The 22,277-nt window shown below is 43.8% G+C and overlaps 2 protein-coding genes across 2 annotated transcripts; both read left to right on the forward strand.

Annotated features, from left to right (window-relative positions):
- The first annotated feature begins 3,557 nt into the window (after positions 1-3,557).
- TEX101 (testis expressed 101) lies at positions 3,558-5,741 on the forward strand. Its single transcript, XM_047791340.1, has 5 exons — positions 3,558-3,621; positions 3,743-3,886; positions 4,017-4,202; positions 5,256-5,384; positions 5,521-5,741. The coding sequence occupies exons 1-5, from the start codon at positions 3,558-3,560 to the stop codon at positions 5,739-5,741; spliced, it is 744 nt and encodes a 247-aa protein (XP_047647296.1).
- Positions 5,742-10,764: 5,023 nt separating this feature from the next.
- LOC125133426 (seminal plasma protein pB1) lies at positions 10,765-12,811 on the forward strand. Its single transcript, XM_047791543.1, has 5 exons — positions 10,765-10,851; positions 11,145-11,189; positions 11,675-11,806; positions 12,003-12,152; positions 12,663-12,811. Exons 1-4 carry the CDS (start codon positions 10,776-10,778, stop codon positions 12,140-12,142), a joined length of 393 nt encoding a protein of 130 aa, XP_047647499.1. The 5' UTR covers positions 10,765-10,775; the 3' UTR covers positions 12,143-12,152; positions 12,663-12,811.
- The last annotated feature ends 9,466 nt before the right edge of the window (positions 12,812-22,277 follow it).

The following is a 22,277-nucleotide window of genomic DNA, read 5'->3' on the forward strand; positions in this document are numbered from 1 at the left end:
CAGGAACAAGACAAGGATGTCTGCTCTCACTTCTACTATTCAACATAGTTTTGGAAGTCCTAGCCACAGCAATCAGAGAAGTAAAAGAAATAAAAGGAATCCAAATCAGAAAGGAAGAAGTAAAACTATCACTATTTGCAGATGACATGATACTATACCTAGAGAATCCTAAAGACTACCAGAAAACTGTTAGAGCTCATCCATGAATTTGGCAGTTGCAGGATACAAAATTAATATATAGAAATCGACAGCATTTCTATATACTAACAATGAAAGATCAGAAAGAGAAATTAGGGAAGCAATCCCATTTACCATCGCATCCAAAGGAATAAAATACCTAGGAGTAAACCTACCTAAAGAAACAAAAGACCTGTACTCTGAAAACTATAAGACACTGATGAAAGAAATCAAAGATGACACAAATAGATGGAAAGATATACCATGCTCATGGATTGGAAGAGTTAATGTCGAAATGACTATACTACCCAAGGCAATCTACAGATTCAATGCAATTCCTATCAAATTACCAAGGACATTTTTCACAGAACTCGAACAAAATATTTTAAAGTTTGTTTGGAAGCACAAAAGACCCAGAATAGCCAAAGACATCCTGAAAAAGAAAAATGGAGCTGGAGGAATCAAGCTCCTGGCCTTCAGACTATACTACAAAGCAACAGTCATCAAAAGCATATGGTACTGGCACAAAGACAGAAATATAGATCAGTGGAGCAGTATAGAAAGCCCAGAATTAAACCCATGCACCTACAGCCAACTAATCTATGACAAAGGAGGCAATAATATACAATGGAGAAAGGACTGCTTGTTCAATAAGTGGTGCTGGGAAAACTGGACAGCCACATGAAAAAGAATGAAATTAGACCACTCCCTAACACCATACACACACAAAAAAAAACTCAAAATGGATTAAAGACATAGATATAAGACCAGAAACTATAAAACTCTTCGAGGAAAACATAGGCCAAACACTCTCTGACCTAACAACAGCAGCATCTTCTCAGATCCACCTCTTAGAGTATTGACAATAAAAACAAAAGTAAACAAATGGGACCTAATCAAACTTCAAAGTTTCTGCACAGCAAAGGAAACTCTAACAAAACAAAAAGATAACCCACAGAATGGGAGAAAATATTTGCAAGTGAATCAACTGACAAGGGATTAATCTCCAAAATTTATAAACATCTCCTGCAGCTCCATACCAAAAAACAAACTACCCCATCAAAAAAATGGGCAGAAGATCTAAACAGACAGTTCTCCAAAGAAGACATACAGATGGCCAAAAAACACATGAAAAGATGTTCAACATCACTCATTATTAGAGAAATGCAAATCAAAACCACTATGAGGTACCACCTTACACCAGCCAGAATGGCCATCATCAAAAAGTCTACAAACAGTAAGTGCTGGAGAGGGTTTGGAGAAAAAGGAACACTAGTACACTGTTGGTGGGATTGTAAATTGGTGCAACCACTGTGGAAAGCAGTATGGAGATTCCTCAGAAAACTCAAAATAGAACTACCATTTGATCCAGCAATCCCATTCCTGGGCATCTATCCAGAGAAAACCATGACTTGAAAAGACACATGTACGCCAATGTTCACTGCAGCACTATTTGCAATAGCCAAGACATGGAAACAACCTAAATGTCCATTGACAGAGGAGTGGATCAAGAAGATGTGGTCCATATACACAATGGAATATTACTCAGCCATTAAAAGGAACGAAATACCAGCATTTTTAGCAACATGGATGAACCTAGAAATTATCATGCTAAGTGAAGTCAGCCATACAATGAGACACCAACATCAAATGCTTTCACTGACGTGGAATCTGAAAAAAGGACAGACTGAACTTCTTTTCAGAACAGATGCTGACTCACAGACATTGAAAAACTTATGGTCTCTGGAGGAGACAGTTTTGGGGGTGGGGGGATGTGCTTGGGCTGTGGGATGGAAATCCTATGAAATTGGATTGTTATGATTATTATACAACTACATATGTGATAAATTCATTGAGTAATAAAAAGTATTAAAAAATAAAAATAAAAATATTCATTTATACCATAGAACTCACAAATACTTAAGTCTGAAAGAACACATAATGCACCTTTACTCCATGTTACATCCAGAAAGTTTTCATAAATACACACACACACACATACACGACCTATTTCATAAACATAAAGATCTGAATGACACATCTTGTTCGTGGTACTGAGACCAACATGCAGGTTAGATATGATGGTGGTTTGTCATTCAGAGGTGCCAGAAATAGCACTGAAGCTAGCACTCCTCTATTCAGCCTTCTAGCAGACCATGGAGGGGGCTCGTGCCATGATGTGTTCAGAGAATGAGGCTTAGGCTTGGCAGAAACTACTATAAGCGAAGTTGACTCCTGGCTACAGTCACTGGATGGGCACTGGGACAGGGGCCAGGGTGGAAACCTCAGAGGCGGTTCTGGCAGGGAGAAAAGTTCAGTGGCTGAAGACCAAGGGTCCGATCTCCTAGTGTGGCTACAGAAGTAGGGACTCCATAGCCCAAAGAGAGTAAAGTGTAAGCAAGATCATTTGGGGACACACAACTCAGGGTTCACTGCAAGCCTCACGCACTGCAAAGGCCAGTGGTTTTCGGTCGCCTGGCCTGCCTGCCATTCACCGCTGTTCTGCGCATGTGTACCTTCCAAGACGGCCAGGGATAGGCCTCTCCTGGGCCAATGGGGTGTGGCGTTCCTCCAGGCCCATCCAATGAGCTCATCGGATGCTTTCACTTCGACCAATGGGGCTTCGAGTGATGGGTCTGGTGAAGCAGGCCCCGGCTTCTGGGCCTTACAGTCGCTGAAAGCAAAGGCAGAGTTCGGAGAGTGGAGCGTTTCAGGGTGTTCTTTCAGTGCTGTAAGATTCTTGTGAGATTCTCTGGAAGCCAGGAGGAAAGTGGGGGGCGGGGGACAGTGCTGGGGCCCCAGATTCCTGGGTCCTGAGGAAAGGGAAGGCTGGGGAGCTGGGACTCTGGGAGTGAGGGAGGGCGAAGGCTGGGGCCCTGGGCTCGCGGGTCTGAGGGGGATGGGGGGGTGCTGGGTGCCCGGAATCTTGTGTCCCGCCAGAAGAAGTGACAGAATCTGAGCTCTTGGATCCCTGGAATCCCAGAATCCCGGTTTGTGATGACATTGGGGGCTGGGGACTGAGATACTTGGCCCTCGAAAGAGCGTGGGTTTAAACCTGGGCTCTGGAGTCTGAGGGGGAAGAGGCCGTTGGGCCAGTTTATGGATCCTGAGGTTGGAAGGTATTGGTCTAGGTGGCTGAGTCTGAGAATTACAGCTATGGAAACTGAGGCCTCTTCACTAGTTAACTTGTTCAAACTCACGTGCTGGATCCGGACAGGCTGACTTTAGAAGTCATCATTTTACCGACCCGCAAACTCGGCCCTGTAGTCAGTACTTGCCAGAACCTAGATTTAATTTCATTCCTTATGGTTGAAAAGTTTCTTGTCCGTCAACTCACAGATCCTGATCAGCTCTTCCAAAATCTCTTAATAGAAGAAGCCATGGGAACCTGTCACAACCAGCATTTGCTGTTCCTCTTTATCCTAGGAGCCCCAACCTTGATCTGTATGTATTAGGGAATGGGGTGGGGGGGGTGGGGGGGCAGCTGGGTCACAGGTAAAAAAAGGAGTGATTTTGGCCCCACAGAGAGGGGCAGGTGCTTATTTTCATCTCATTTTCTCCCCAGCGGCACAAAAATTGCCTTGTCAAAGGAGTACATTCATGGGTTTAGAAAGCGATCCAATGTATACATTTAACTGGACCACAGACAATGTTGAGATTTGTGACAATGGGGCATTGTGCCAGGAAACCGTGCTAATGATCAGATCAGGTGAAATGAGAAAGGGGCAATTAGGTTGGTGGGGGCAGTGGGTAGGAAAGTGATAATGTCCATGTTAATGCTGCTCCCCCTTCCCCAGGCCAAACATTAGCATCCATTTTCCTTGCCTCTTGTCTCACAGGAAGGACCGAGACAGCAATTTTGGCCACTAAGGGCTGCAGTTCAGAGGGGACACCAGCAATAACGTTTATCCAGCACTCTCCACCCCCTGGCATAGTCACAATCTCCTACAATAACTACTGTGATGATCCCCTTTGCAACAACAGAGAGAATTTGTATGAGATATGGCCTGAAGCAGAGTATGAAGGTACCTTGGGAGGGGACAGATGAGTGTTAAAAGAAACTCTATAAACCCCTGAAAAATGATAGGTCTTCCTTCTTTGTGTTCTTACTTGGCTTAGGTCCAAGTGGACCATACACAAAAGGACTTCAGACCTTTTGCTTGTCCCTCTAAATTGTCAGCATGAGGTCTATAAACACCGTTCCAAGCAGGGACATCAGTGAAGACTGGAGTGTAAAATGGGTTTTGCATTTATTAAGCAACAAGACATCAGTGGAGGTTTCTGAACAGGGTGGTGGCATCACTAGTCTATTGTTTCCTCATTGCTGCATGACCACAGGCCAGTTTCCCCATCAGACCTGAAGGCCTATAGTAACCTGGCCCTGCCTCTTTTCTGCTCATTTCCTTCTCTTCCCTGTCTCATTTATTGTGTTCCAGTCGGGGCTTGTGTTCAAAACATTTAACAGTGGAAATGTCCTGGCCAATCAGAATGGAAGCTGGCTATAAAAAACAGTCCACCCCTATCTGTGCCTACCAGATGAATGTCAGTGCTGCAGTTTCTCACAGTTCCCCACTCCACCAAGCAGGCTCACACCTCGAGGCCTTTATCCTTGCTGTTTCTTTTGCTACTCTGACCCAGCCCCCATCTTCACATAGCTAACCTCTGTTCATCCTCCATCTCAACTCAGGTGTCTACTTTGTGAAAATACTTAACCAAATTATTTCAGGTAGTTAGATCCTCTCCCAGTTCTTTGCCACTATACCTTGGATGCAGTGCCTACTGAGTTGTATTGTAGTTAACTAATTACATGTCTCTCTCCTTCAAGACAATGATCCCAGATGGCAGGAATTGTGCCCTTTTCATTTCTGTATCTCCATAACCTAAGCGCAGAGTTTGGAAGGCATGTTGGATAGGGCTCTGACAGCACAGAAATCAGGTGGAGAGAGGTGGGGAGGTTGTAGTAATAGGCTTTGATTAGCAAGGCATAGCAGGAAAGACTCCAGGAAGAGAAGGCAGCAAGGAAAGACGACTCCAGAGGCAGGACACACCCTTAATTGTCCCTCTCTTTCCCTCTTCAGCTCCCAGAGAGCCAGCAACCCTCCACTGCCCAACCTGTGTGGCTTTGGGGAACTGTTTGAGTGCTCCTTCTCTTCCTTGTCCCAATGATACAAATCGATGCTATCAAGGAAAACTTCAGGTCACTGGAGGTAAACTGAACAGCTGATGATTTCAGAGGCTAAAAAACCAGACATCTGAGTATAGCCCAGGAGGCTCTGACACTCAGGATTATTCTCTGATTTTCTAAAACATCTGTGTATCTCCCCATCCTTTCTTCTTCCATAGGAGGCATCAACTCACCTTTGGAGATCAAAGGCTGTACAGCCATAACTGGTTGCAGGATAATGTCTGGGATCTTTACAATAGGACCTCTGTGGGTGAAGGAAACTTGTCCATTCAAGTCTCTCACTCCCCGAAAAGTCCAAAGTGGTGCCATATGGCTTCCCACTTCATATTGGAGTTTAGAGCTACTGCTGCTGCTGTTACTGCCCCTGCTTGTCCATTGAGGAGTGGTTTCTGGTCCCAGTTTTACTGGACACTTCTTTTGACTGGCCAACAGCAGATTGAGGAGCAGGTGGAGATTTGAAGAACCAAGAGTTCTTGTGGCTTGTATTTGACATTTTGAATAAAGTTTCTGCTGTGATTTGTGTATCGCTCAAGACTAGAAGTGGCATTATTGTGCTAAGGGGCCCTTAGTATTCATCTTCACCCACATATTTTGCAGAAAGGTAATCAGAGATTCTTGAAAACTTGAGTGAATTTCTCACACTTACACAGCTATGGGCATAGTAAGGACCAGAATTTTGATATTCTGACCTAAAGTTTGGTTTTCCATTCCCTCTAATAGGCTTCCTTCTCTTGCTGGTTGGACAAGAGACTAACATTATCCTCCCCTAGAACACTCTTAACCCAATCATAAGGCCAGAGTCATCTGCTTTGGGGTTTTTTGTTTGTTTGTTTGTTTGTTTTGTCTTTTTGCTATTTCTTTGGGCCGCTCCCGCGGCATATGGAGGTTCCCTGGCTAGGGGTCCAATCGGAGCTGTAGCCACCGGGCTACACCAGAGCCACAGCAACGCGGGATCTGAGCCGCATCTGCAACCTACACCACAGCTCATGGCAACGCCGGATCCTTAACCCACTGAGCAAGGGCAGGGACCGAACCCGCAACTTCATGGTTCCTAGTCGGATTCGTTAACCACTGCGCCACGACGGGAACTCCTGCTTTGGGGTTTAATATTTCCCCGGAGGTGTGGCAGAATGAGAAAAATCAGACCCTAAGTTTTTCAACTGTAATGAATTTAGAGTCCTATTGTAATGAGTAAAGAATTTAGGGTTCCATCTTCCCCTGTCCTGTTTGTCCCTTGCCCACTTTACATCATTCCTTCCCATCTCTGTTGCCTATTTAATGCCTCTTCAGTGAACAGAGGGAACTTAGGAGGGATCTGGGGCTCAGTAAGGTCTGATGAATGTCAGCCTAGAACTATTGGGTGGGGAGATTTTTTTTCTTTTTAGGGCCATCCCCAAGGCATATGGAGGTTCCCAGGCTAGGGGGTCAAATCAGAGCTGCATCTGCCAGTCTATACCACAGATGCAGCAGTGCCAGATCCGAGCCGCATCTGCAACCTACACCACAGCAGCAACGCCAGATCCTTAACCCACTAAGAGAGGCCAGGGATTGAACCCGTGTCCTCGTGGATACTAGTCAGGTTTGTAACCCACTGAGCCACAATGGGAACTCTGGGTTTTTTCCAGATTCTTATGCCTATTATTACTCAAGAATATATAAAATCTATGTTACTGTGAAAGACTCCAATAATATAGGAGCTGTACAGAGAAAAGTAAAATGTAGAGATAATAAAAGGGAACAGATCTTTTCCCTTTAAAAAAAAAACAGATTTATTGAGGCTTAATTGATAGTAAATGGGGGTGGGAGGAGAGACTTTTAATGCAAACTGTTGACACCTCTCACAAACAAAGGACAAGGAAGTCTGATCATAGTGTATTCCAGGCAAGTTCTTTTTTTTTTTTTTTTTTTTTTTTTGGCAGTGCCACAGGCATGCAGAAGTTCCTGGGCCAGGAATTAAACCCACACCACAGCAGTGACAATGCTAGATCCTTAACTGCTAGACCACCAGGGAACTCCCACCAAATTCTTTCTAGAAAGTTCTCTAATTTAATTCTTTGAGTTAAAGCACCACTCAAGCTAATACTTTATCTTTGTTCCTAGGCATCCACTTCTCCACTGTGCCAGTTTGGTGGATCTCTTGAAAGAGGGAGAAGAAACACCAACAAAGTTTTAATTTAGGAGTTCCTGTCATGGCTCAGTGGTTAACGAACCCAACTAAGATCCATGAGAACGTGAGTTCAATCCCTGGCCTCGTTCAGTGGGTCAAGGATCCAGCATTGCCATGAGCTATGGTGTAGGTCACAGACGAAGCTCAGATCTGGCGTTGCTGTGGCTGTGGCGTAGGCCAGCAGCTGTAGCTCTGATTCAACCCCTGGCCTGGGAACCTCCATATGCTGCGAGTGCAGCTTTAAAATAGCAACCAAAAAAAAAATTTTTTTTAATTTAATGTGGGGACACAGAAATATGGGAAATAACCAACATTCAGAGCCATGACTGGTAAATACTATTTGGGGTAAAAAACAAAATCAAAAACAAAAAAACAAAAAAAACTATGTAGGACACCAGCTTTTTAATGGCACTGAAGACAGTTGCAGGAGACATTCCTGAGTCAAGGAAGGCCACAATTTTCCAAAATTTGGTCTGTGAATTGTCTTGGTATTTTAAAAACTGTATCTATCATATGCCAAAGAGCTTTAAGCAGCACGTACAAATTTCTCAGGCCACAAACTCAAGTGTACAAACTTTCTAATATTTTAATATAAATATATAGTATAAAAATTAAATATTTATTTTTATGATAAGTTTGTTTATAACCATCCTCAATTCTGCCTAGCAGTAGGTAGAAACTTAGCCAGTTTGAATAAACTTAGTCATGTCAGGGTTTTCTCAGTCATTTCAGATTTGAGTTCAGTCAATTCAGGGCTTTTTTTCCTTTCCACTCTCCTCACATCGGGCTTTGCTGTAGTACTGATGGGAGGGGGGGTCTAGCCTTCATCTCTCATGCTGCTCATGTCCAAGTTCTTGCTGATGCCTGATACTCGGCTTCCACTCCTGCTGGTTTCCACTGGGAAACCTGTCTGGGCACTCATGGGCATCCACACAGACCCTGTAGGCTCTGCCATTCCTCTCAGCTACTTAAGGGCCTCTTCCAACTGCTGTCAAATCCCACTGAGGTCCTTCAGGAATCCCACTGAGGCTGCCTAGGCATCCCATATAGCTGATACAATTCCTCCAAGATCAGGAGAAAAGATAGTTTCATAGGGAATCGCTTTCTCCCAAGGTACTTGGGAAAGACACGGGGCCTAGATCCTAAACTTATCACCCACCATACACAGACCACTGTTATACATCCTCCTCAAATCTATTGACTTTTTTTTTTCAATAACCACTCCATAAGGCCTATATTCTTAGCCTGAAACTTGAAAATTCCAAGTCTAACAAGTCAAAACTTGGGCCTGTAGAATTATGTCTACCTCTACTTTAAGTAGCCTATTTTAAAACTTCAAAGCTGAACATGAAGACATTTCTGGCTATTTACATTTCTACAGCAATATGCCTACTGACTGAACAGAGGAGAAGGTGAAAGAGAAGTATTACGAAGAAGTGGGGGAGTTCCCCTTGTGGCTCAGTAGGTTAAAGACTTGATCTTGTCTCTGTAAGGATGCTGGTTCGATCCCTGGCCTTGCTCAATGGGTTAAGGATCTGGTGTTGCCACAAGGGGGACATAGATTGCAGATGTATCTTGGATCCTGTGTTGCCATGGCTGTGGCACAGACCGCAGCTGCAGCTCCCATTTGACCCCTAGCTTGGAACTTCCAAATGCTCCACGTGTGGCTCTAGAAAGGAAAAAAAAAAGAAAAAGAAAAAAAAAAAAGAATTGGGGTGTGGAGAGATAATATTAATAGCAAAATATACCTTGCCATACAGCTACTTCACCCACCTGGATTTAGCCTCTGTCATCACACATGATATTCACTGCTCCTCCCAAGGCTCTGTTCTTGTTCCTTCCTCCCTCCCTCTGCCCACCTACCACCCTGGAGGGCCCCCCAGACATCTTACTGCCAACTCCAACACACCTTTCCTGACTTCTCTGACACCCACTGATCTCCCTCAGCAGAGCTCCAGCATATCTGCCCACCTCACTTCAATACTTTACTGTTTCCCACACAATGTACAGTCTCCCCTGTACACTTACTTCAAGGACCAGTGTTGTTTCCAACGGCTTTACAGCTTAGCAGCACCCATAAGACATGACTGGCAACGTGATGCCATGGGTCTCCCAGAACTGCTGAGCAAAGTGAACCAAACTTCCACTACACATACACACTGCTCTCCAACAACTAAACTAACCACCATCAACCTCAGCCAGTGACCTTAAACTTGATGCTGATGTGAGGAAAGATGGCAGGAAGTTCTAGAGAGTAGACAAGAAGAGTGGCAGAAGTCGAAGGAGGATGGGCACTGCAGAAAGGTAAACAGCTAACCATTCCATTGTTTGGTGAATGATGTTTTAAATGGCCGGGCAGGCACATTTTAGTTTGGGGCAGTGATGCCAGGGTGGGAGTCAGTTTTGATCAGGGGCTAGTGGTTCTGGTTCTTTTACTGTTATTTAATATGATTGAAAATAATTATGATTTATTGGGCAATTGATCTGTTTCTTGCTCTATACTAAGAGCTTTAGAAATACAATTTGTATAAGCTCTTGGTGGTTTTGTAGGGAGTTGAAGGCAACTCAAACATCTGTCACTCTGTCTCCCAACTACAATACTTTGAAATGCATTTAAAATGAGGCCAAAATCTTGGCAAATTTCTTTCAGTCCCAGCATCCCATGACCAGACAAAGGGAAGAGGGACAGGTGAAAAAGACCGTTTTCTCTCATGGGTGTGCAACAGCATCCATCTCATCTCCTTTCCTGACTGCAGACTGAGGATCAGGCTCAAGGCCCAATCAGCTCACCTGTCGGAGTCTCTGAGCAACCCAATAAAGCAGCGGAGCAGGTGTCACCCTGTTCCCTGGCGGAACTCTCTGAGCCTGTTTCCTCCTCCTCCACGGGAAGACTTGCATGAGATGAGATGGATGCACAGCCCCCATCTCCCAGGAGAGAAAACGGTCCTTAGCATTTCTCCTTGTCCCTTTGCCTAGTTATGGGACGCTAGAACTGCGAAGAGTTTGCAAATACTTTGGCCTCATTTTCAATGTGTTTCAAACTCTCTGAGGCTTGGAGACATTAAACTGCCAGCCAAAGTCCTGTGCCTTCCATCAGAGAGATAAACTTGAACTGCATGCTCTCAGGCTTAAGTGTGCACAGGCACTGTCCGAGCCAGACTGATAACAGGTCGAGGGGGTATGAGAAATAACAGCTTATATAAGAAGCAGATTGACGTCTGTCAGGTCACAGGAAAGCAAGCTGCCATGGCACCGCGTTTGGGGATCTTTCTGCTTTGGGCTGGCGTATCTGTATTCCTACAGCTGGACCCTGTGAATGGAGGTGAGGGTGGGGAGATGGGCTGGAACTAGTGTGAAAAAGTCTGTCCCAGACACAGATTGATGTGTAAAAATAACGAGCGTAATAACAGCTGTGACAAATATGCTGCCATTTCTTGAGTACGTCCCAAGAGCTAGATACTATTAAGGGCTTTGCATTTTCCTTAATTTAAAAGCAACTTATGAAATTTAAACTGAAATGCAGGGCAGGTCCTACTATAGATTTCAGTCTGGTCATGGTCCTGCTTTGTTCTTACTCCTCCTCATCCATCTCCTCTGCTCCTGTTTTTCTTCTAGACCAACATCTGCCTGGGCGCTTCCTTACTCCTGCCATTACCTCAGGTAACCAACTCTGGAAGAAAAGGCCACAAAACAACAATCAAATACCACCAACTAACATGGGTGGGGTGGGAACTGTGATCGGGATTCTCCAAAGATGCTTTACATGCGTGAGCTAATTTCACCCTCTCGGAAATGAGAGAGAGGCAGGTGCGCACATCCCCCAAGGAGGCCCCACGGAGATGTTTCCTTATCAAGGGGGACCGTTCTGTAGATGCTGGGGCTGGACTCTGAACTCAGGGTGAAGCCTTCAGAGCTGCTGTCACATGCAAAGGTAGAAACATGCAAAATTAAAGACCTCACCCTAGTCCCTGAGGGAGGGGCCACACCATATTGACCCTGACAGCCTGATGCTTAGCAGGGGGCCCTGTACGCGGCAGGCCCTTGGTGATGATGGGCCAGCAGGCCTGGAGACTTTGCCAGAGTTACTGCAGAGATCACGAAACACTAAGACCTGAAGAAGAGAGCAATGTCTTTCTTTTTTTCAGATGATAAATGTGTTTTCCCATTCATCTATAAAGGCAACCTGTATTTCGATTGCACTCTGCATGACTCCACATACTACTGGTGTTCTGTAACTACCTATTATATGAACAGATGGAGATACTGCAGAAGCACAGGTGAGTGGGCAGCTGGTCCTCATGTAGGGAGCACGTGGCTTCCCAGGTGAAGGGGAACGTGCGTGACTGCCTCCTGGACGGAAGCCCTGGGCACCTCCTCCCCCAGCCCCGTGTGTTCCGTTCATGTTCCTTTCTCTTGGGAAGACTAAAAATCACCCTACCACAATTTTTTTCACTCATTCCTTTCACTTTTCAGACTATGCCAGGTGTGCTTTGCCCTTTATCTTTCGAGGCAAAGAATATGACAGTTGCATAAAAGAAGGGAGTGTTTTTTCAAAGTATTGGTGCCCGGTCACCCCAAATTATGACCGGGATCGAGCTTGGAGGTACTGCTAGCAACAAAAAGGTAAGAGTGTCCAGGGAAGAGGGGAAATACAGGGGTGAGCAGGGGCGAGAGATCTGGACAAAGTTGGGGCCACGGGGGGCAGGGAGGGAAGGAGGAGGTGGGGGAGAGAGGGGATGAAGGAGAAGGGGGCAAGAGCAAGAGTGAGGAGGAGGTTCAGAGAGGAGGGACAGGAGAAGGGGAGAAAAGAGAGGACAAGACAAAGGCCAAATGCAAAGATGAGAGAGAGCCCAAAAGGGAAGAAGAGAGTTTGTAGGATGAGAAATGGAAGAAGGAGCATCGGGGCAGGATTAGTGGCAAGAGAAGGTGGAAGAGAAGGGGAGCCGGGGGGCGGGGGGGGGGCAGGGAGAGGACAAGACACAGTCTCAGAGCAGGGGTGAGACAGCAGGGTCAAGGTGGGCAGAGCAGAGAGCAAAGGAGAAACAGACCTTTGCCCTCCATGCACTGATGGGAAAACAGCAGACTCATGAAGGCCATGTTCAGGTGCTGAACAGTGCCTCTCCCCACGGCCAGCGATACAGGCAAGCCTTTGAAACTTCAGGGAAGAAAACCAAGACATCTCAAGCATGAAGGTGACACTGAGTGACAGATGGGACGTCCTTTCCCTGCATCTCCACCACGTTCTCCCTGTATGTGGGGCCAATCAATAAACCACTTTCTCAGCAGATGTGGTCTTTGTTCCTTTACTTTTCCTACAAAGAACCCTATGTATCAGATGGGAGAGCTTCCGCGTGTCCACGTTAATCAGGCAGCATCTCGCTGTCTTCCCTGCCCTTCCTCTGGGTCCTGATGGACCATCAATACCCATTGCAACTGTCCTTCCTAGGGGCTTGACTGAGAGGTAAAAGGCCTGGTGGTGAGACTTGACATGAGGGTAGGAGGAGGTCCCAGAGGGGAGGGAGGGCTGGTCCTTGTCACAAAAGATTTGTCTTTTCCCAGCTGAGCTGAAGTGTCATTTCTTCCTGGAGCTGTTCTCTGACTCCCCAGTAGAAGGAGTCTCATCATGTCCTTCCAGGCCATTCACTCTCTAAGTGCAGTTAAACTGTCCCTCTTCCCTGGGGGACCGTAATTTGGGGAGGACAAGATGGACTGCGTGTGCCCTGCCTCAGTTCTGAGTCAGAACCTAACACATACTTGGCATTTTCCAAAAGGACTACTCTCTTTCTCCCTCCATCTCTCTCTTTTTTTTTTCAGGGTTTAGAAATGTTTTTTCTTTCATTGAAGCACAGTTGGTTTCCGATCCTGTATTACTTTCAGGAAGACAGCAGAATGACTCAGTACATTTATAGATTATGCTCCGTTCAAAGCCGTTATTGTGAGATAAGGGCTGTATTTCCTTGTGCTGTGCAGTACATCCTGGATGCTTATCTATTTTGTACATAGTAGATCCTATCTCTTCATCTCATACCCCTAACTTGTCCCTCTCCTTGTCCCTCTCCCCAGTGGTAACCACTAGTTTGTTCTCTAGTTATTTCTTCTTCCACTAAGTGAAAGACACTGGATAGTTTCTGGTTTGGGACAATTGTAAAGAAAGCTGCTATGAATATTTTTGTACAAACTTCTGTGTAAAAATATGAGTTTTCAGTTTTCTGAAAAAATGCCTCTCTGGATGATTATTGGGTCCATTTTTAGTTGTTTTTTTTTTGTCTTTTTTTGTTGTTGTTGTTATTGTTGTTGTTGTTGTTGTTGTTGCTATTTCTTGGGCCGCTCCCGCGGCAAATGGAGGTTCCCAGGCTAGGGGTTGAATCGGAGCTGTAGCCACCGGCCTATGCCAGAGCCACAGCAACGCGGGATCCGAGCCGCGTCTGCAACCTACACCACAGCTCACGGCAACGCCAGATCGTTAACCCACTGAGCAAGGGCAGGGACCGAACCCGCAACCTCATGGTTCCTAGTCGGATTCGTTAACCACTGCGCCACGACGGGAACTCCCCATTTTTAGTTTTAAAGGAGACTCCTCTCCTTTTTAAAACAAACAGAGGGAGTTCCCTGGTGGCCTGTGGTTAAGAATCTGGCCTTGTCACTGCACATTGTCACTGCATGGTTCGATCCCTGACCTGGGAACTTCTACATGCCACAGGCATAACCATAAATAAATACATATATACATACATACATGCATACTTAAACTTAAAAAACATAAATTTTAGACAAATATTATTTCAGCCACTAACTATGTTGGAATGAAAGAAGGTTAAATTCACAGGTGGCAGAAATAATGGAGGGCCTCAAAGCCTAATCACTAAATTTTAACCTGGTCAGAAAAACCCAGTGCTGGAATTCCCATTGTGGCTCTGTGGGTTAAGAACCCGACTAGTCTCCATGAGGATGTGTGTTCAATTCCTGGCCTCACTCAGTGGGTTAAGGATCCTGGCCACAAGCTGTGGTGTAGGTCACAGATGTGGGTTAGATTTGGTGTTGCTGTGGCTGTGGTGCAGGCTGGCAGCTGCAGCTCTGATTTGACCCCTAGCCCAGGAATTTCCATATGCTGTAGGTTCGGACCTGAAAAGAAGAAAAGAAATGTGTTTGTATGTATATGTGTGTGTGTGTGTGTGTATATAATACATTTTTATATTATATATTTTATATATTTTACATATATATATATAAATCTGAATCACTGTGCTATACACTCGAAACTAACACAACATTGTAAATCAACTGTACTTTCATAAAAAATGAATATAATAAAAAATGTGAATCACTCTGTTGTACACCTGAAACTCATAAAATAATGTACATTAACTATACCTCAATTTTAAAAAGTTAAAAAGAGAATAAAATGTACAATTATGACCAAAAAACTTATGACATATGCAAAGAAACAGAAAAAGGTATTTTTCCACAGGGGAAAAATCCATAGGGACTGTCTTTCACAGGTTCAGATGGTAGAATTACCAGATAGACTCAAAGCATATATTATGAATACCTTCAAAGAACTAAAAAAAGCCATGCCATAGATTTAAAAGAAAGTTTGCTGACTCTAATCCATCAAATAGAGAATCCTGATAGAAATTTTTCAGAAGGACCAAATGGAAATTCTGGAGTTTTTAAAGTATAATAACGAAAATTTTTAAACTTAGTAGAGGGGCCCAAGAGCAGATTTGAGCAAGCAAAAGAACCTGTGAACTTGGTGATATATCAATTGAGATTATCCAGTCTGAAGAAAAGAACGAAAAAGAATGGCAGGGGGTGGGGGGAGTGGGATGGACGGAGAGTTTGGGGTTAGTAGATGCCAACTACTACATTTAGAATAGCTAAGCAGTGAGGTCCTACTGTGCAGCCTGGGGAACTGTGTCCAGTCTCTTGGGATAGAACATGATGGAAGATAATATGAGAAAAGGAATGTATATATAAGTCTGACTGGGTCGCTTTGCTGTACAGCAGAAATTGGCACAACATTGTAAGTCAACTACACTTTAATAAAAAAAATTAATTATAGGAGTCCCCATTGTGGCACAGTGGAAGTGAACCTGACTAGTATCCATGAGGACTCGGGTTTGACCCCTAGCCTTGCTCAGTGGGTCAAGGATCCAGTGTTGCCATGAGCTGTGGCATAGGCAGGCAGTTGAAGCTCAGATTCAACCCCTAGCCTGGGAACTTCCAAATGCCACGGGTACAGCCCTAAAAGGCAGAAAAAAAATATATTAAAAAAAAGTTTTAATTAAAAAGAAAGAAAGAAAGAAAAAGAATGAAGAAAACTGAACAGGGCCTCAGGGACCTGTGCAACATTATCACAACATACACACAATAGGGACACCAGAGGGAGAAGAGAAAAAGGGGCAGAAGTAATAATAAGATCAACCTGGGGAGGATTTCCATCTTAACAATGTCAACCGTTCTCATCCATGAACTTGAGCTGTCTTACCATTGATTTAAATCTTAATTTCTTTCTGCAATCCTCTGCCCACATCAAACAGGTGGGTTTTGGAGTGGCAAATTATGCTTCAATAAAGCTCCTTTTAAAAACAATAGGAATTCCCGTTATGGCTCAGCGGGTTAAGAACCTGACTGGTGTCCATGATGATGCAGGTTCAATCCCTGGCCTTGCTCAGTGGGTTAAAGGATCCAGCATTTTCATGAGCTATGGTGTAGGCCGGCAGCTATAGCTCTGATTCGACCCCTAGCCTGAGAACTTCCATATGCTATGGGTGTGGCCTTAAAAAGACAAAAAATAAAATTTAATTTAATGTAATAAATCAGATTAAAAATAAAAACAAGAATAAAAGGAAGTTTCTTGGGTGCTTACACTGGGCCCCACAGCCTGGACCATTATTCAGTCAGCAGGAGAGCTGGACAATGAGACTGTTCTTGATACTAATCAGAGTTTAGACCTAGATGCCTCCCAGGGATTAATTCAATACGTGTTACCCCCTGCATCAGCCACATGAATTTTCATGATTGGATTTCCATCAAACTTAGAGAACCAGGGGGTACCTCCTCCTCTTATTCCTGCAAAACCTGCCTCCTAAAGCCCCTGCTCGTTTGCTGTGCACCTGTGTGCTACCCTTGGGTGGCCCTGTGGGATGTGCATTGTCCTTCTTCCCAAGTCTGTAACCATATGTGGTGAACACACCATGGCCAGTCTCATCTGTGCAGTGTTGGGTGGTGTTTATTAGGTCACCTCATACCATATTTAAGGTATAGAAAATGATCAGAATAGCATGGCTATTTCCCACATGATCCTACCAGTACTACTGAACTGTTCCTGTTCCTATACGCCCACACACACACACACACACACACACACACACACACACAGAAAAGAAAAGAAGAGAAAAAAAAAAAAACTGCCTTATCTCTCCTCTTTCTCTCTCCTCCACCCTGCCTTCAACTCTATCTCTCTACATCTAATTCTCAGACCTGGCAGAAATTTATCAGTGAGTCCAAGCTTTCACAGAAAACAAGTTCTCCAGAAACAGACTCATGGACATAACACAGACTTGTGGTTGCCAAGGGGGAGGGAGCGGGTTGGACCGGGAGTTTGGGGTGAGTAGATGCAAACTATTACATTTAGAATGGATAAGCAGTGAGGTCCTGCTGTACAGCACAGGGAACTATTTCCAATCACTTGTGATAGAACATGATAGGAGACAGTATGAGAAAAAGAATGTATACATACATGCATAACTGGGTCACTTTGCTGCACAGCAGAAATTGACAGAACATTGTAAATCAACTATAACTTTAAAAATCTTTTTTTTTTTTTTGGTCTTTTTGCCATTTCTTGGGCTGCTCCCCCGGCATATGGAGGTTCCCAGGCTAGGGGTCGAATCAGAGCTGTAGCCACCAGTCTACGCCAGAGCCACAGCAACGCAGGATCCGAGCCGCACCTGCAACCTACACCACAGCTCACGGCAATGCGGGATCCTTAACCCACCGAGCAAGGCCAGGGATCAAACCCACAACCTCATGGTTCCTGGTCGGATTCGTTAACCACTGCGTCACGACAGGAACTCCTTAAAAATCTTTTTTTAAAAAAAGTTATTTTTAACACTGAAAGATGCCAGAAAAGACTCACTGGGGATCTTGGCTTAATGGAGTTTCTATGTTTGATTATTTTTTTTTTAGGAAGGACATACAGTAGAAATTTTTTAATGTGACATGCAAATAGTATGGGTGTATGTGGATTTTGAAACTGAATGATGGCGTTCACTGTGCTTATTGTGGGCTTTCCACATTAGTTATTCTCATTACAGGAGTAAAAATCTATTCATATAGGAGAAAGCAATAAAGATAAAATACTCAACACTAGAAAGCTGATTCTATGGCCTTATCCTTGTTTCCTTTTTCACCATCTTTCCCTTGACCAGTGATGAGGCCCTGACATATCCCTGCCTTCTAGAAAAGGCCACATTCATTTATTCATTATTACCGCCAGCCAAACGCAAAACATGAGCTGTGCCTCTTGCCTTGAGTTAATTATATCCCTGATACTCTCCGTGGATGTAGCGTCTGTTTCAGCTGATAGTTCTCTTTTGCTTGTACCCCTTTCTCCGTTCTGCTTCACCCCACGTTTACTCCTCCCAGCCATGCACCTCTTAGCTCTTCCTCCTATGCAAGGAAGAGAGCAGCTCACAAAATCACAGCCGTGACAAGGAGGGTATGGAGAAGGAATGGAGGTGGGGCGGGCAACGTAAGGGGACGGGGAGAGACGGAAGGGAAAGAGGAGGGTGAGAGCAAGGAAAGTGGGGAGATGGAGAAGAGGGGAAAGAAGACGGGGTGGGGCGGGGGTGGGGAACAGGAGAGAGAGAAACGAACAAGCTCTAAAGTTAACTGTTTGCACAACACTGTGGTGAGAACTTGACACTGAATCACAGTCTGACCACGGTGTTATTTATTTATTTATTTTTTTGCTTTTTAGGGCTGCACCTGCAGCATATGGAAGTTCCCAGGCTAGGGGTCCAATCGGAGCAACAGCCGCCAGCCTCCAGCCATGGAGATCCGAGCCACGTCTACCACCTACACCATAGCTCAGGGCAACTCCGGATCCCCACCTCCCACCCCGTCCCACTGAGCAAGGCCAGGGATTGAACCCACATCCTCATGGATACTAGTCAGATAACGTTTCCACTGCATCGCAACGGGAACTCCCAAAGCAGTAAGATTTTTAGAAGTCACCATTTATACATAAGAGAGCAAAAAGTTAAATATATTTCCCAGGTTATAACAGTTAGTGAACGGTGGAAATGAAACTCGGACTCCAAATCCTAAATCTATACTCTGCCAGCCTTCCGAATGGACTCACAGCATGTAGATGCCAAACATGAAAGAGATAATGTGATGTGGTTATAAGAATATTTGTTCCATACTCCTCAGCCGAAAAAAAGAGCAAACCAGTGCCATTGGCAGCAACGTGGATGCAACTGGAGATTCTCATACTAAGTGAAGTGAGTCAGAAAGAGAAAGACAAATGCCATATGAGATCACTTATATGTGGAATCTAAAATGTGGCTCAAATGAACCTATCTGCAGAACAAGACAGACTCACAGACATAGAGAGCAGACTTGTGGTTGCCAAGGGAGAGGGGAGGTTGTGGATGAAAAGGGGCTTTGGGATGAGTAGATGCCAACTATTGCATTTGGAGTGGATAAGCTGTGAGACTGCTGTACAGCACAGGGAACTATATCTAATCTCTTGTGGTAGAATATGATAGAAGATAATGAGAAAAAGGCCGTGTATATATGTGTGACGGGGTCATTTTGCTATACAGTAGAAACTGACAGAACATTGTAAATCAACTATAACCAAAAAAATTTTTTGAAGAATAGATAGACAACAAGGTCCTACTGTACAGCACAGGGAAACGTATCCAGTCTCTTGGGACAGAACATGATGGAAGAAAGGGTATGTATATATGCATGACAGGCTCTTTGCTGGACACGACAAATTGGACAACACTGTAAAAAATAAAAGAATATTTGCTCCAACCACAATCCTTCCAATGAAGATTATCCTTCATTTAGAGTTCTCTTGTGGTGGAGCTGGTTAAGGATCTGTCGTTGTCACTGCAGCAGCTTGGGTCACTGCTGTGGCACGGGTTCGATCTCTGGCCCAGAGTACAGCAAAAAAAAAAAAAAAAAAATACCCTTCATGAGTCTTGGTTTTCTCTTCTGTACATGGGAATGGCCAATGCCACTTGCAAGATTTTGGTGGGGATTTTATAAGCTCATAACATGCTCGATAAATAAGTCCTTTCTCCTCCGGTGGTATTTATCTGACCTGAGGTCAAGCAGGCTTGGGATGCATGAGAGAGACTGAGTTTGGGGCTTCAAGTCACAGGACAGTGACCCTAAGTTAGAAAAAGTGACACTTCAAAAATGATTCTGGAGTTCCTGTTGCGGCTCAGTGGTTAATGAACCCAACTAGCATCCATGAGGAAGCCGGTTTGGGCCCTGGCCTCCCTCAGTGGGTTAAGGATCCGGCATTGCTGTGAGCTGTGGTGTAGGTCACAGACACAACTTGAATTCTGCCTTGCTGTGGCTGTTGTATAGGCTGGTGGCTACAGCTCCAACTGGACCTCTAGCCTGGGAATCTCCATATGCCGCGGGTGCAGCCCTAAAAAGACAAAAAAACAAAACAAAAGATGATTTCTTCTAGTTCAGAGAATACGTTTTAATTTTTTTAACATATCTCCTGACCTTTATTTATGTATTTAGCATTTAATATTTAATAAACATTTAATATGTATTTAGTTTAATATTTATAGTGCTCTAGTCTGTTGACAATGTTGCTTTTCCCCTTTTTATTTCTTATACTATTTGGAAGTCATTTGTCTTATTTCTCATCTATAAGTGATTATGTTTATTTTAATATTTTTAACATGCTACTTTAATCATGTTACTCTCACTCAATTTATGTAAGGATCTTAGAATACTTTAAATCTTGTTTCAGAAAATTCTAATCAGATAAAAGGTAAAGACACTCTTGAAATCAAGAAATACCAACTAATAAAAGAACAAAGAGACACAAAAACAAATATGCAGAGAAGGAAACAGTAAGCATTTCAGGATATCTAATTCTGTTGAATTAGTGAGAAGCCTTTGATGTAGAGAAAGACAACAAATCAAGAAACAAAATGCAGAGAAATATTCAGATTCAAATCTAAGAGGTGGGGGAAGGAGTTCCTGTCATGGCTCAGCAGAAACGAACCTGACTCGTATCCATGAGGATGTGGGTTCGATCCCTGCCCTCGATCAGTGGGTTAAGGATCTGGCATTGCTGTGAGCTGTGGTGTATGTAGGTCACAGACTTGGCTCAGATCCTGCATTGCTGTGGCTGTGGTGAAGTTCCCAGGCTAGATTCAACCCCTAGCCTGGGAACTTCCATATGCCATGGATGCAGCCCTAAAAAGCAAAAAAAAAAAAAAAAAAAAGAGAGAGAGAGAGAAAAGAAAAGAAAAAGAGCTGGAGGAAGTTCACTCTCCTTTGTTTCAAGAAGAGACAAAAGCCACCCTCACAAATTATCTCATTTTCCCTTCCTTTTAAAAAAAAGTCTATTGGAATAAAGAAGATGTGGTACATATATGCAATGAAATGCTTTTTTTAGCCATAAAAAGAACGAAACAATGCCATTTGCAGCCACATGAATGGACTAGAGACCATCATGCTAAGTGAAGTAAGTCAGACGGAGAAAGACAAATAGCACATGGTATCCTTTTATGTGGAATCTAAAAAATAGTACAAATGAACTTGTTTACAAAACAGAAATAGACGTACATGGCAACGAACCATGGTTATAGCAAAGGGGAAAGGGGCAGAGAGAGGGATAAACTAGGCATTTGGGATTAACATATACACACTACTATGTATAAAATAGATCAACAACAAAGACCTGCTGTATAGCACAGGGAACGCCACTCAATATTTTGTAATAACCTATAAGGGAAAAGAATCTGAAAAAGTGTGTATATATATGTGAATTGCTTTGCTGTACACCTGAAACTAACACACTGTAAATCAACTATACTTCAACTTCAAAAAAAGAATTAAATGACCCCAAAAACCAGCCTATTGGATTTTCTGCATAAATAATTATATCATCAGGAAAAAAGAGAATGCTGCAATGCGTTAAGAGATTAATAAGATACCATATTCGAGTTGAATTTTTTTAGAAAAGCAATGCAGGCTCAGAATTAGAAAATCAAACAATTCCAGAACTTTTAATTTGGAATCACTGACTCACAGTAATTTTACAGAAGTAATTACAGGTAAAATAACATACTGTCTGGGACTTGCTTCAAAACACTTTAGCTTAAAAGGAGGGTCTGAGGGGAGTGTTATGTGGGAATAGAGAGAACGAAACCAACCGCTGTTAACAACTGCGGAAACTGGGCGAAACTGGTACCTACCTACACGGGGCTCATTATGCTCGTCTCTCTACATTGTGTACATTTGAAATCTTCCACAGTAAAAAAAAAAAAAAAAAGTATATATATATATATTTTTTTTTCTTTTTGGCCACCCCGCAGCATATGGAGTTCCCGGGCCAGGAATCAGATCCCAGGTAGCTGTAGTTTCAACCTTCGCTGCAGCTGCGTCAACGCGGGATCCTTAACCCACTGTATGCAGCTGGGGATGGCACTTGCATCCCTGCGCTCCGAAGATGCCGCTGATCTGTTGCGCCAT

The sequence above is a fragment of the Phacochoerus africanus genome, chromosome 8 (genome assembly GCF_016906955.1).
Source record: "Phacochoerus africanus isolate WHEZ1 chromosome 8, ROS_Pafr_v1, whole genome shotgun sequence".
In the NCBI taxonomy this organism is placed as follows: Eukaryota; Metazoa; Chordata; class Mammalia; order Artiodactyla; family Suidae; genus Phacochoerus; species Phacochoerus africanus.